The 15,907-nt window shown below is 37.5% G+C and overlaps 1 protein-coding gene across 10 annotated transcripts in view; it reads right to left on the bottom strand.

Annotated features, from left to right (window-relative positions):
- The window catches only part of LOC124798640 (FK506-binding protein 5), a 218,372-nt gene that overhangs the window by 187,091 nt on the left and 15,374 nt on the right, over window positions 1–15,907 (bottom strand). For all 10 annotated transcript variants that reach the window (XM_047262127.1, XM_047262128.1, XM_047262132.1 and 7 more), the window contains exon 4: window positions 12,577–12,720. In XM_047262127.1, the coding sequence (XP_047118083.1) occupies window positions 12,577–12,720 (144 nt within the window). The remainder of the gene's footprint in view (window positions 1–12,576; window positions 12,721–15,907) is intronic.

Below are 15,907 nucleotides of genomic sequence, written 5' to 3'. Positions count from 1 at the left end.
AATTTTCTTGTGCTGTTTTTCTGAAAGTCTGCACTATCATGTAGAAGACTATTCAGAATTTCCCATAGCAGTTCTCAAAATTTTCATCATTTGCTTTCTTTGGTTAATCAGTTTCAAATAATCAGCTTCTTCCTTTGTAGAATATCATATTTTCCACACTGTCAACCTTCCCTCTAAGGTGTCTTCACAGTCTTAATTCCACCGTCTGCGATTCTGCAATGGAGCTGTTTCCTTGGCAGCAGCAATCACTAGTTTCTGAGTTGCGTAACATGTTGACTGCCATGGGGCCATCACTGGTCACAGCAGTCTTGTGCCCAACACTGGCTTGGCAGTGAAATATCCATTGTTACACATGCAAAAGTTAGTGCGTTAATTTGTTTCTGGAAGATTTGTTGTTTCATAATTTCTCACATTTCTTTTATTCTTCTGGCTCCTAGTCTGACATTGAAAGTAAATTTTATATTCCTTGTCACTGAGTAATGGTCTGTTTGAATATCTGCTTCTTTCTTCAACTGAACTTTCATTATTTTTTTTACTATTTCTACTTGAAATCTCAACATGATCAGTTTGGAACTACCCTAAATTTGGATTTGGTGAGCTCCTAGTTTGTTTCCTTGGGAGCTTTATGTAATATGACATCAACTTTTAACTTAAAGTTTTGCACAAACTGATCAATCTTTCACCATTTCTGTTGGTTCTCTTGTGTATTCAGCAGTCTCAGATGATTTTGCAAAATGTGTTCCTTTTTCTACTTTAGCATTAAAATCTCCTAACAATATTTGGACATTTTCATTTGGGATTTTGGATACTTCATTTTCTAAAGTTTATCAAACATATTTCACCTGATTTGGGTTCTTATAGCCTTCATTTATAAGAGCACAGCAGTTAATCAGCATGTAATACTTTAACACCAGTAGCAATTATTATACATGTAATATTAAACAAGATAGATGAAGGAGACAAGGTAACAGGCACCTCCCTGGATATGAGTAAAGCTTTTGATTCTGTAAATCTTACAACTCAACTGCCTAAATTAGAAACATGTGGGATGAGAGGGGTAGCCTTACAACTACTGATCTATTCGAAAGACAGGAAATAGTGTCAAGCCAACTTATAAAAGGAACGAACAGCTGGTAACAACCAAATCAACCCACATGATACTTCAATGTGGTGTGCCCCAAGGAAGTATATCGGGGCTTTTCTATTTCTTGTGTACATTGACAATTTAATTGAATCCCAAAACTGCAAGGTTGGAAGCTATGCTGATGACACATTTTGTCAGCTGGTGCTGCGATATCATACTACCACAAACAGAAGTGAAATCAATTATTTTCTGCCAAGTTATCTTACTGCAAATAAGCTACTTGTAAATAAAGAGAAGACAGTAACTATACAATTTATGCTTAGCTATAGTCAGAACATAAACAGATCTCTATTTACACCTCCATTGGTCCTTAATGACACAAATTTTTGGATATAATTGTTGAATACCTGTCATGGAACGAACATATAGATCATATATGCAACAAAATCTGTATCTACTGGAAAAGGTCTCAGCCTTTCTCGACCACAATAGTTTGACAAATATACTTTGGAGTGATACACTGACATCATCAGTATGATACTGGGCTTTGGTGTCGGGCACTAGCTGTCTTTACAGTCAGGCTCTTCAGACTACAAAAAAAAAAAGGCAGTAAGAGTGGTAGCTAAGGTAAACAGGAGAGAGCCTTGGAGAGAAATTTTCAGAAAATATAAAATACTAACCATCTACTCTACGTACATCCTGCAGGCAATAATGTTTGTGAAACAAAATCCAGAATATAACAAACAGTAATGTACACCGGTACAAAACATGGGGAAGAGAAAATTTTCACAGAATTTCAACTAAAAAAAAAGGGGGGGGGGTACTGTAGTTCACATACAACAGGAACCATCTTTTATAATAGACTTCCATCTGATTTCAAGAAAACTATTTTAAACACCTTAAATAATAAACTTAAGCATTAAGTAATAGAGAAAATGCTGCAATTCAGTAGAAGATTTCAAGTCATAATTTGCTTTTGTAAAACAGTATACATAGCATAAGTTTGTTTTTGCAACACAAAAATAATAATTTCTGATCTTCACACAATATATCAATGTATGGATTTATATTTCAAATAGTGAAGTCTCTCTGTAAAACAGTGTACACAGCAACAGTTTGTTTTTGCAACAACAAAAAAATGATAATTTTTGACCTCTGTAGCTATCAATGTGGGCACTTGTGAATTTTAACTAAACCTTTGTATATATGTGAACTAGAATGAATCTATGACATGGTCCAAAAACTGTTATATGGACAGCAAACAAATAAACAAATTAAATGTTGACTATAGGATTGGACAATAGATTTCAAGATCCTATTCCGATATGGTACAGCCCTCAAATTACACTTAATAACAATGAGAGATGCCTGGCATCCATACATGCTACCAGCCAAAAACACAAATGACCCAACTTCCTGCTGTATTCTGAGACTGCGTGCTTATGAATTTGTACTTTGTTGCCTCCAAACTCTTCTACAACAATGATCAATTTGTGACAATGCAAGCTGGGATCTCTTTACTTCCTCTCTTGTTTTGCCATTTGCCTTCTTAAATTCATTTTCTTTTCATTTTTTGCCTAATTACCATTAACATGCACAAGTATAAATTGCACTTCCATAAAAGAAAAAGATTGGCCCTCAGTCTTAAGGAATATAGAACCATGTCTAATTTTGTGCTTAGTTTATCTAAAAACAAAGATGATGTGACTTACCAAATGAAAGTGCTGGCAGGTCGACAGACACACAAACAAACACAAACACACACACAAAATTCAAGCTTTTGCAACAAACTGTTGCCTCATCAGGAAAGAGGGAAGGAGAGGGAAAGACGAAAGGATGTGGGTTTTAAGGGAGAGGGTAAGGAGTCATTCCAATCCCGGGAGCGAAAGACTTACCTTAGGGGGAAAAAAGGACGGGTATACACTCGCACACACACACATATCCATCCACACATATACATACACAAGCAGACATATTTAAAGACCAAATATGTCTGCTTGTGTCTGTATATGTGTGGATGGATGTGTGTGTGTGTGTGTGCGCGCGCGAGTGTATACCCGTCCTTTTTTCCCCCCTAAGGTAAGTCTTTCCGCTCCCGGGATTGGAATGACTCCTTACCCTCTCCCTTAAAACCCACATCCTTTCGTCTTTCCCTCTCCTTCCCTCTTTCCTGATGAGGCAACAGTTTGTTGCAAAAGCTTGAATTTTGTGTGTGTGTTTGTGTGTCTGTCGACCTGCCAGCACTTTCATTTGGTAAGTCACATCATCTTTGTTTTTAGATATATTTTTCCTACGTGGAATGTTTCCCTCTATTACAACCATATCATTAATTTGAACCCAACAATTACGTTTGTATTTGTGCTTAGTTTTGTGTATGTAATTAATTTACAAATTATTTTGACCATTCCTAGTTAATATCTTTTGCTGCAGATTAAAGGGGGAAATCAGTAATTGTTTCGTGACTTATCTTCTATTGTTGACTTATCAACAAATAAAAATGCTGTACTGATTATAAGCATTTGGAAGAACTACTAGAATTCTTAAAGTATTTAATTGGCACTATTCAAAAACATTAGCAAAGCCAGCCATTAATTGATTCCAAAATAATTACCAGGTTTGTCAAAAATATTGTTTGTACAACTATCTGTTAATTTCACTATTTAAACAAATAATTCGGCCTAAACTGTGGTAAAAGGAACTGTCAAAAAGAAGGAATTTTTTGATGTATTCCGTTAATTGAATGAGTTATGCTTTTATTCTAATTTCTGTAACTTAAACATTGAACAATGTATAGTTTCAGTGCCTATTATTGTGAGGATATATAAAGGACAAATTTATGGTCCTGATACAGTCAGTCCACAGCTGATTTTTCAGACATGAAATATGTATTAGTTAGATTAACAACAATGCATCAACTTAACAGTGGAACAAGTGTAACACAAATAGGCCCTGTGTTAGAACAATTAATAATGTCTGTTTAATTTATTTGAAAAATAGTGTCGCACATACCATATTATTCTGTAAGAACTGTGAACTGTTTGGTTAGGTTTTTACTACTCTTAGATGTTCAACAGCAAACAGTAGCAGTATGCTGATCTTGCCTGCAACCTATTAATGAGGCTTACCAACATTTACCAATAGTGAACTAGCCATATAATTGTGCAATACTGGGAGTGGCGGTGAACAGTGAAAGTAAAGAAGTGTGAAACTCAATTATACAACTGTCAGCTAATCATTTACAGTAGTCAGTGTTGAACTTCCACCACCCCATTTTTCAGACAGTATAACAGTATACATCAACACCGAAGACTATCAACAAATAAATAAAGCTGGCGAACATCACAAATTGTCAGACCAATACAATACCTGTTGATGAGAAGCTCCTGTTGATGAGAAGCTGATACTATTGCTCACATTTGCACAACACATTGCTTCGGGGGGGGGGGGGGGGGGGGGGGGGGGTACTATTGTTTGTATTGGATGAATGAATGAATGCCTAATGGCCAAATTCATCACGTTGGGATGGTCGCATGGTTTGTTACGTACCTTCACTTGCCGTCTGGGTGGCTGCATTCTCCTTGGGGTATCTAAGTGTAACAATTTATTTGTACGCCGTGGTCAACTCTAGGTGGTATTCAGTACCGAAAATGTTATACAACTGTTGTCTAATGGATGACATATTTGCAACATTTTCATTTTTCTTTATTTTACAGCACTTTACAATGTTATAACATAGTCCCAAAACATGTTGTAGTAAATATGTCACACAGTTGACAACTGGTGTGCAACATTCTCAGCACTGATTCTTGAGACAGTTGTATTCTGACTTCATAACAGGTAAGTAGCTGGTATTCACTGCTAGTGACCACTACAATGCAGATCTTCCATATTACGGACAATGAACTGAATGTACGTAAGGTCTAGGCTCAAAAGGGTTCTTAGGGGCATGTTGACAGACTGAACAGTGCACACAAGCTGTGTCGTCTCAGTTACGATTTGCATGCTCTACTAAACTAGACCGACAATTAAAGTTTACTTTTACCTCCACTACACAGGCGGCTGTATATAGCACTGTCCAGCAGTCAAAAGGGTAATGAGAAAAAGAAAATTCACTAGGCTGTGTAAAATTTGTATCTGAGCAGCTCATGAAAGTAGAAAAATTACCCTAGCTTTTAGAACTGTTAGTTCCTTCTTCATGACTTCGGCTAGGATTTTTATGATTTAAAACTCACCATAATATGCACAAAAAATATGCTGTTGTGGCAAAAATTTTCAAAAATGTAAACAAAGACATAAAATATTTGGCCTAAAATATTAGAGGAGACAAAATTTCTGTTGTGAAATAAATCAGTAAGACAGTATGTGATAATGAACTGTTTATTTAAGAATAAAATGCACATGAGAAGCAAGCTAAACAATAAAATTTAATGTTTTAGTATGATTTTTATTAAAATTATGACAACACAGTTAACCTATGATGAGTGTTTTTGTTTACTCTCATTTTTACTTCAATTTATGAGCTCTGGATTGCAATTTACTACAAATATGCTGAGCAAATTTTCAATTACAAAAGATTTAGTATTTAAAATGGACGATACCCTTTGAATCTAATCTAAAGGATTAAGAGAGAAGTTATGATCCAACAAAATAACAAAGGTACATAGTGCACGAGACCTTTGCCCTTTTTTTTTTGTAATAACCTTTCCATTTTTCTTTGACACTTCTCTTCCCACTTCACTATAAACAGTTTCTAATTTCAGAATGAGATTTTCACTCTGCAGCGGAGTGTGCACTGATGTGAAACTTCCCGGCAGATTAAAACTATGTGCCAGACCGAGACTCAAACTCAGGACCTTTGCCATTCGCAGGCAAAGTGCTCTACCAGCTGACATACCCAAGCACGACTCATGACCTGTCCTCACAGTTCCTGAGTTCAAGTCTCAGTCTGGCACACAGTTTTAATCTGCCAGGAAGTTTCATATCAGTGCACACTCTGCTGCAGAGTAAAACTCTCATTCTGGAAACATCCCCCAGGCTGTGGTTAAACCATGTTTCTGCAATATCCTTTTTTCCAGGAGTGCTAGTCCTGCAGGTTTCACAGAAGAGCTTCTGTGTAGTTTGGAAGGCAGGAGACGAGGTAATGGCAGAATTGAAGCTGTGAGGAAGGGCTGTGAGTTGTGCTTGGGTAGCTCAGTTGGTAGAGCACTTGCTGCAAAAGGCAAAGGTTCAGAGTTCAAGTCTTGGTCCGGCACACTATTTTAATCTGTCAGGAAGCTTCAGTTTCTAATTTATTCACAATTTTTTCACTTGCTCAATATGCTTCCCTAGTGGCACTTCTGACTACTCTAGCAGTTATATCAGAGGGAAGAAATCCAAAATTTTATTTCAAGTACAAATATTTGCCTGAAATTTCAGCACTTGACATTAATTCTTGAGCTAGTTCAAGTAGCGTGGCTTCAGTGCTATTGAATACATCGACGGTGCTCTCACAACACTAACATTCTGGCACTAATAGTTGCAGCTTCCATCTTGCCAAAATAGGCTAAGACTAAGTACTGCAGCACTTTAAGAGGTTTTCAAAAATAGCTTTTTGACACATCCAATAAATTTGTCAACTTTACTGAATTTAAAGTGAATCTCTTCTGCAATTCCCTGTAAGAAGTGAACTAAACAAGTCACGCACATCATTTTACTGTATAATGCTTTTAATGAACTGGCAGCTTTCAGCGCATACAGGAGCAGCATTTGTTATGAAGATTAGCATAGTGTCATGCTTAACACCCATGGGGCTTACGGCACTTCCTGGTCTATTAACAATTTACTAATGGAGGAAGAATGTTTTTATAATAGATGTTCACAGTTTATTAGATACTTTTCATCTGAACCATCTTTTCCAAAGTTACCATAAATGACATGTGCAATATATCTTCCGATAGTGTGTTTTCATCAACTGTTACCTACAGTCCTGTAGTCTCTGCTATACTCCATGTCTTCCAAGCCAAGATATTTGCATCAGGGAAGGCTTCAAGGCCACCATAATCTGCTTGGTTGCCCCATACAACTGCAAGTGTCAGCCACGTGCTACCTCCAAACACAGCCTGAACATCACAAGTGAAGTTCAGATGCAGTCCACGAAAAACATTTGGACCTCCAATTGATTGCTGTTTATTAAACTGCCCAGCCAAGTCAATATCAATCGCCTTCAAGCTGCGATACACTGGTACACTGCTCCACCAGCGACGACGCCATGCTCGTTGCAGAGGCATTGCTGTGGCACATTAACACAAGTGTACGTAGCAAGCCAATGCCCAGCGAGACACCCAGAGCTATGCGTCCGCACTCCTCGACGTTCGCAGAGCGAATGACGCTCTGTGCTGCGGCGCAGCTGGACCCCAGTAGCGCTTATCGCAACCACAACTTCCGGTCGCCACGCGCTCGCAGAGCGACAGCGCAGCTTATCAGCCCGACTGGAAGTGAATTATAGCTCAACACGGGCCTAGTAATACTAGGGCCCGTGTTGCATGGCAGCCTCGTCTGATTTGTTACAGTGTTTTTCTTAATGAGGAATAACCAGAAAGATATTCACCTGTGTATTTCTAAGAATTCACCATATTTTGGATGGAACAGTTTAAAGAAACATCACCACAAAGGAAGGCTGTACAAAATTCTTCACAGAATGGTGAATAAGACTGGCAGGATTCCCATAGTTATTGCTATAGTGTTTTTCTGTTTTCAATCTGTTGTATTGTATATTTGGATTACTCTGTTACCACATGCTGCTGAACATTAAATGACTTATGCACAGTTACTCTTATGTCAGTTTACAATACTGTATTTTACCAGCAGTCAAAAATACTCTCTCACCACACTGAGATTTTATTTTAATACTCTGCTTCACTTTCGGCATTTGTTCCTCAACTGTTCTACACACATGTCCAACTTCAATGCGATTAAATAACACAATGAGATACTTGTCTGTATTCCAGGATCCAAAACAGCTTAAGCAATTGCCTGCACAGATAGTAACAATATGCTACACAAATTTGCTATTGCATATGGGTAAAGTCCATATGGCGAATTCAAACAAAATAAGGGAGGAAGGCAGATATTTGCCATTTTCCAGGAAACAAAATGAGATGCACATATCTGAGAAATGTAACATGCAAGAATGAAATTGCCCTTCTTGAAAGAGTAAAAATATTACGAATGTTATCATTTACTTATGAACTTGTGCTCTATCAGAGAGAAACGGGCATTTAAGCATAAACGACTCAGCAAATTACAGTACTTACTTTAGTTGTTTTCATAACAAGTGTTTATATGTATTTAACTCTTTCGCAGACAGCCCTTTCTGAGTGCTGTGTGGCAAAAATGTTACGCATATTTATACTGTTATGCTGTGTTTTATTTAAACTCATATCTCGTACGTTACTTCACTTGATTTGAAATACGTAAAAATACCATTTACCCTCAAAAGTATGCAGTCTATTGTGAGTCACTCACATTGTCATAGTTTTTTATACATTAACTCGACTTGACTACGACAAACCAAACAAAAAGTTTCAAAAAATTGTAAATTTGAACGTTTCCATATACCTATTACTGAATTAATTTAAGACGGCTTTCTACCATCTACAGAATCTATAAACATTTCTCAGTAAAATAACAGAAGGAAAATGAAATCTGTGTTATTTAGAAAGATAATTATTATTTATTTGAAGAGAACATTATAGTATTCTGATGTATGCAGTATCACTTAATATTTATGTTTTGGAAAACATTCACCAAATAACCCCTTGTTACACATTGTACAAACAGTTCATTTTTTTCTTCCTTCACTGGAGTATACACGACGCCTTGAGCCTTTCCTCTGGAAGTTTTCTCCAACATGGAGAACCACTAGGATCATTATTTAAATGTTTTTCTTGTGATGACGCCACTGAGAAGGCTTTATTTGCCATTACAGTAAGTAGATATATGGAGAGACTTTTCCTTTATTAAGTACTTTAATATGTACAATTTCAGCACCATTCTTGACATTGTGTTGAATGCTACCTTTTTCTTGTAATGAAGAGTACTCCTCTCATCCAAATAGGCATGCAACATCATGCCAGATGTGTGTATTTTATCATCCTTGTACTGGTTGAACTGGTATATTATTTCTGCCTTTTTTACTATTTCATTTTTATATTGGACTTCAATTTCCCCTGCACCAACTTTATGTGACCGTAATCTCGCATTCCACTGACATTATAATAAATATTTTAAGTTAAGATTCCTGCAATTTTTTCTGTGTGCCAGTCTACCAACACCATACAGTAAAAGAGTATGATTACTATTTTGATGACTTCTTATTCTTATTATCTGCCAGCAAGGAGTTTATGTTACAGACATTTTCACAAGATAAAAGATTACTTTGGGAATAAGTCAAAAAAAACAACACACATGCTGACTTGTGGTCTTTGTAATGGCAGAAAGGAAGGAAGAGAGAAAGTAAAGTAGATTAAGGTTGAAACTTCCTGGCAGATTAAAACTGTGTGACCGACTGACACTCGAACTCGGGACCTTTGCCTTTCGTGGGCAAGCACTCTACCATCTGAGCTACCGAAGCACAGAAGTGAGGCTGTGAGGACCGGGCGTGAGTCGTGCTTCGGTAGCTTAGATGGTAGAGCGCTTGCCCGTGAAAGGCAAAGGTCCCGAGTACGAGTCTCGGTCGGGCACACAGTTTTAATCCGCCAGGAAGTTTCATATCAGCGCACACTCCGCTGCAGAGTGAAAATCTCATTCTAGATTAAGGTTGTTAGTTGTTGTTCCACACCTTAAATAGGAATTAGAAATTATCCAAGTACACAGTACACAGGCAACCTGCCCAGAGCATTAACACAGAATATACTGCCCAGTTATTATACAGGTCCATCTTCCACACCAGTTCTTCCCATGCCTTCCACAAACCCAATGCCAACACAAACCAGCCACAGATCATCATTGTACTTACCACCCAGACCTTAAATTCAATATTATATTTGCCAAGGCTACGATTACCTCCTAGTATCCCATGATGAGTGATCTCACCAAATACTTATTTTCATTGCCAAGGTTTTCCACAACATACGCAACACCCATTATATTTTAGTTCATTCCTACACTACTCCTGCCACTAGTGTCCACCACTTCCTCACACAAGTTGGCAGTGTTAAATCACAATTCTTCACTACTGCTGAAAGTGCATACCTCTCTATACTCCCTTACTAGTACTTGCACCCCCCTTTGGTGCCAGATTACTTTCCTCTCACCCTCCAACAAACAGTTCTTCCATTGCTGCACAGAAGTAGTGCACATAAGCAGATGAATGAAAGCATTAATGGTAGTATAATGTAATTAGATAGATAAAAAACCTATCCACCAAGCAGTGGCAGGAGAACACATACAGAAAAGGTATTACTATTTGCATGCTTTTGGGGCCAGTGGCTCCTTCTAGCAGAAAGGGGGTTGAAGGAAAAGGACTGGTGAGGTTTAGGAAAAGGAGTAGAATTCAGGAAAGTCACCCAGAACCCCAGCTCAGGAAGACTTACCAGACAGGATGAGAAGAAAGGGCTGATTGTTGGGGACTGCACTGAACGAGATTTGAAAACCTTTGAGCTTAAAAGTGGAAGATAGAGTAATATGCAAGACAGATATTACTGCCAAAATAAAGTGCATGAGTTAATAAGTGCGAAAAGCTAAGCGCATTGGATGATATATGGGAGGAGGAAGACAACGAAAAATAGACAGGTCAGAAAATGAAAGACGTGGAAAACTAAAAGGGAGTTATGGCAGGAATAGTTACGGTGTAGAAATGCTGAGACAAGAAATTAACACAAATTGAGGTCAGAGGGGGGCAAGAACCAAGGACTTTTAGTGCTAGTTACCAGCTGTGGAGTTCTAAGAAACTGGTGTCTGGAGGAAGAATCCAGATGGCCTGTGTGGTGAAACAGGCACTGAGGTCACGACTCATGTAGAGCATGCTCTTTAACGGGATATTGTGTGTTGGCAGTATACAACAATTGATAACTTGGTGGTAGTCATGCTAACCATTTTCACTTCAGACTTCACTGAATGTAATTACCCCACCGGCCTAGTTCAAAAGCAGATTTCCTGGTCATCATGTCCAATTCTGGTACCGCTGATCCCTAAAAAGATAGGAATACACTACTTGTCTGTCAGTATTATCCTGGTCTTCAATGTATTAATCAGCTGCTTCCATAAGGCTATGAGTTCCTAAAATCAAGTCCTTAAATGAGGTCCATTCTGTCAGACATTTCGCCCACTACATCTATAGTAGTTTTTCATCAACCTGCCAAAATCTGCAATATCCTTGTCAGACCCTATGCTGCTCCTCTACCCATTTCCCAACCCAATGGCCCCTACCACTGCGACTGTCCCTGTTCTAGCACTTGCCCTATGCAGCCTCCTACCACCACCTATACCAGCCCTGTAACTGGCAGAACATATAGTATATCAAAGGGAGAGCCACCTGTAAAATGACACCTATACCACATATCATGTAAAGACTGTTCGGCTTTTTACACTAGCATGACTACCACCAAGTTATCAGTTAGGATGAATGGGTATAAGCAGAGGTTGTATACTGTCCACACACAATATCCTGTTACAGACCATGCTCTAAAACATGAGTGTCATGACCTCAGTGCCTGTTTCACCATACACACCACCTGGTTTCTCCCCCAGACACCAGTTTCTCACAACTCTGCAGATGGTAACTGGCACTACAACATGTCCTTGGTCTTGCCATCCACCTGACGTTAATCTACATTAATTTCTTTGGTATCAGCATTTCTTCATAGTAACTATTCCCTTCTTAACTCCCTTTTAGTTTCCTACAGCTTTCATTTTCTGACCTGTCTATTCTTTGTTGTCCTCCTCCCACCTATATCTTATGTAATGCACCTAGCTTTTCAATCTTATGACCTCGTGTACAATGTTTTGACAGTAATCTCTGCCTTGCATTTAATCCACCTTCCACCCTGGGAGTTCTGGTTTTCAAATCTCGTCCAGTGCAGCAGTCCACAACAATCAGCCTTTCCTTCTCATCCTGTCCAGTAAACCACTCCAGAACCTGGGTTCTGGGTGACTTTCCGAACTCTACCTCTTATCCTAAACCTCACCAGTCCATTCCTTCACTCCTCTTCCTTCCCCTTCAAAACTTCTGTCAGAAGAAGGAGCCATTTTCTCTGAAAGCTTGTGAATTGTAATATCTTTTATATTTGAGTTCTCCTGCAGCCACTTGGTGAGTAGATTTTTTTACCTATCTAATTACACCACAGTTTGAAAAATGGATTACTTTCATTGACAAGCGGTAGTATGATTTTCTCAACTTTAACTGTTGCTATGCATCATCTATCACTCATCTGGTAATGTGTGGATGCCTGACACCACATTTTGTTTTAAAAATGATTTTTTAACCACAGTACAACTACAAAAATAATACCTACCTTCATTATGGTATACATAAAGAAGATGACAATTCCAATTGTATACATGGGCATAATTATTCCCATTGTACCACCAGTCTTGGGGGCTGGGACCACATGACCGGCACCACCCATGGGAGGTCGCATGCCAGGAATAGGGCCTGGCTGAAATACCAATGACAAATTAGAATCAACTTTTATCACTGTTTTGTTATTTTATACATAATCACATGCACAGATTCCCTTGGTTTATTTTCAGTTTTTACCTATCATTTCACATTCCTTCGCTCTTTCATACAAACCATTTTGTGTGTGGCTGTCTATAACTTGTTTTTGTTGCGTTTATTGGACTCTGTAGACTGCAAAAACGATAAATGGCAAAGCTTGTGACAATGCAGGTGGTTATTTTCCTTTTATTGTATTTTTTTTACTCCCAAAAATAACTAAACATTTTTGCTAATTTTTATCTCATTTCCAATACATTTACTTGTTGATTTGTGACACTCAGAAATCTCAAGTTCTTGTTTGTACCAAGTTTTACTGCAATTTGTTATTCAGATTCTTATTTCAAGTCTTCCCATTCCATCTGCATAATTAATTTTTAGTAGGATACAGTTAACTAAAAGTTACACTGAAGTTAGCACTATAGTTTGAGACATGAAAATCTTTGTGAGCTACTACTCATATGGGGAAAGTGATCCCACACCATTTGCAACTTAAACATTCCCACCGTCCTATAAATTATTTTAAATTACCTAAAGCTCATTATCTTCCAAAATAATTAAATTTAAATTTCTGGCCCACCGCTATTTGCCACTGCAGATTTAATCAAATTCATTGGTAGGTTCTGGACTTTGACAGCATTTTTTTGCTACCCAATTTTTTCTGTAATATCTAACACTTAACATTGGTTAATTAATGCACTGATTCATAGTTTATGTAAATGATGGGTTTCACAAAGCAGCAGAAAAATAGTATCTATGTATTTTTATAAATTTGTAACTAGCAACATTTTCAGTAATACAAAATTCTATTAATTCTTTTACATCATCAAATACAGTAAATTACAACCTAGCCGTATTTCAAAGCATTGCAAGTTTGTTCTTACACCTACCTATAAGTAGTGAAGTGCCATCCAAAATAGTCTACCTGCTGTTTGAAAGTGAATAGGTCTCATTGTTTGACTCAATTACACATGTTCTGTATACAAAGATATACAGTCTGTTTAGTGCAAAATTCACAAACTTTGAAGTTCAATTACATATAAGTGATCTTTGAGACCTAAATTAATTAACATTCAAATTGAACTGTGATGTGATCCACAAGCACTGTGGACTATTGTTATCAGATTGAAATATTGTTAGACTCAGTCATTCATGTGATGGACTCACTTAAATGAACCACTGAAGTGTAATTGTACTTAACAAATTTCCAAAGGATTGTGCTACATTTGAACTGTATTGTCATAACTGAGAGCTGTGGTATTTTCATATAAACAGGAAAATTATTTTGTGCCACAATAGACTATGTTACTTCAAACTCTAATCGCATGTGATACCCCACGGACTTGCACTAATTAAGGTTTACAGAGAAAAAAACTGGTTACTGTAATAAATAACTGAACTTCACATTGAATAAAGTGTCTGTTAATGTTAACTAAATTGTTGGCATCATGTACATCAATGAATAAACACCATCTCACACTTATGTGAACTTTCAGCTTCACTGTGGTCAAGAAGAAGTGCTGCTAATGAGGAGAGGCTGCAAATTATTGGTCAGTTCTTGTCACAAGCTCCAGACTGGAAAACACCTCTTCCTATGAGACCTTTATATGGTGAACAGTGCTTCTTTCAAATTACAGTAATAAAAGTGTGGTCACTGAATAGTAATTATGTAGGGAAGATGATTAACCCAGAAAGCATGGAAAATTGTTTCTAATGTGGGAAAAAATAAAAAAAAAAACTGTTTCTGAATTAAGATACCTTCAGGTCTCTAGTGTATCATATATGAAAGGAATACTCTAAGCAGCCACTGTCATGAGTTTTTTCCTTAACAACGGTACATCTTTAAATTTTTTCAATACATCTGAGCTGAAGATAATGACATTTCCCATACCATTACAGGTATTTATGATAGTAATTTGATGACACTTTTGGCAGTTGGGGTGGGGGGAAGAAGGCATGGGAAGTAGTTCATTCGTCTTCAGACTGGTTTGATGTGACCTATCATTATTTTGTCCAATGTGGTAATCTCTGCATCACAAAGTAGCACTTCCACCTAATGTCCTCAATTATTTGTTGGCTATTTCCACATTTTTGTCTTTCCCTACAATTTTTGCCATCTGTGGCTCCATTTAGTAGCATGGAAGTTATTCCCTGTTTTATCACCCTGTGTTTCCCCTTAAGTTAGTGTTCTACATATATTTCTTTCTAAACATGTGGAGAACCACCTCGTTTTCTATTTTACTAGCGAACCCGCAAATGTTTTGTAGTTGCTAAATATGTACAGGAATTTAAGATACATCCCATACTCCTTCCTCCCCTCTTTGCCATCCCTTCCTTGCCCCCCCTCTTTGTCCTTCTCATCCGCCTTCCCCTCTCCCTATGCATCACCTCCTCCCCATTCTCTATGTCTATTTCCTCCACCCCCTCCCCCACATCCTCTTTCCCATCTCTCTAATCTTGAGTCTTGTTTATTCTAAATAAAACTGGATTGTGAATTGAAGCTGCTAAAAATTAATGGGTCACTCAGTTGGGATCATTAGTATATCAGGTATGAGACTGAGCTCTCCAGCTGCAGGGACTGTGAGAATAGTAGCTTCAATGATAGTATTCCACATACTTTTAATCAGTGAATGATTTGGATTACAATTTTTTGCACAACTGAGAGTACATGCTGGCAGTAATATAATCATAATCCAATAAGTCACGAACACAACTTCCTTGTTTTCTGTAAAACAGATGCGAAGGAAGAAACCAAAACAACACATTTGGTTTGAAATTATATATAAGGACAAAGAATATTTATGCGAAAAATATGTCTAATAATTTACATGCCCTGCTATCTTAATTCAAATTGACTGCAACAAAGAAAATTAAACTACAAATTTTTGCAGCACAGAATTTTCTTTACAACAGCTGTTTTTAATAGAAATCTTGTACATTGTTGTTTAAAAAAATATACAGCCTATGTCAATCCAAATGCTTATTACTGTATTGTGTAAGAATCTGAAGTAAATCAGTCAAGTACTTTTAGAGATTTCCAGTAACAATGTTAAACAATGGCTTGTCTTGTAGTAGTAGTAGTATTAGTAGTAGTAGTAGTAGTAGTACAGATTAGCTCATTTAATTTT

The sequence above is a fragment of the Schistocerca piceifrons genome, chromosome 5, assembly GCF_021461385.2.
Source record: "Schistocerca piceifrons isolate TAMUIC-IGC-003096 chromosome 5, iqSchPice1.1, whole genome shotgun sequence".
Lineage (NCBI taxonomy): Eukaryota > Metazoa > Arthropoda > Insecta > Orthoptera > Acrididae > Schistocerca > Schistocerca piceifrons.
This window is presented reverse-complemented; position numbering and strand designations above follow the sequence as displayed.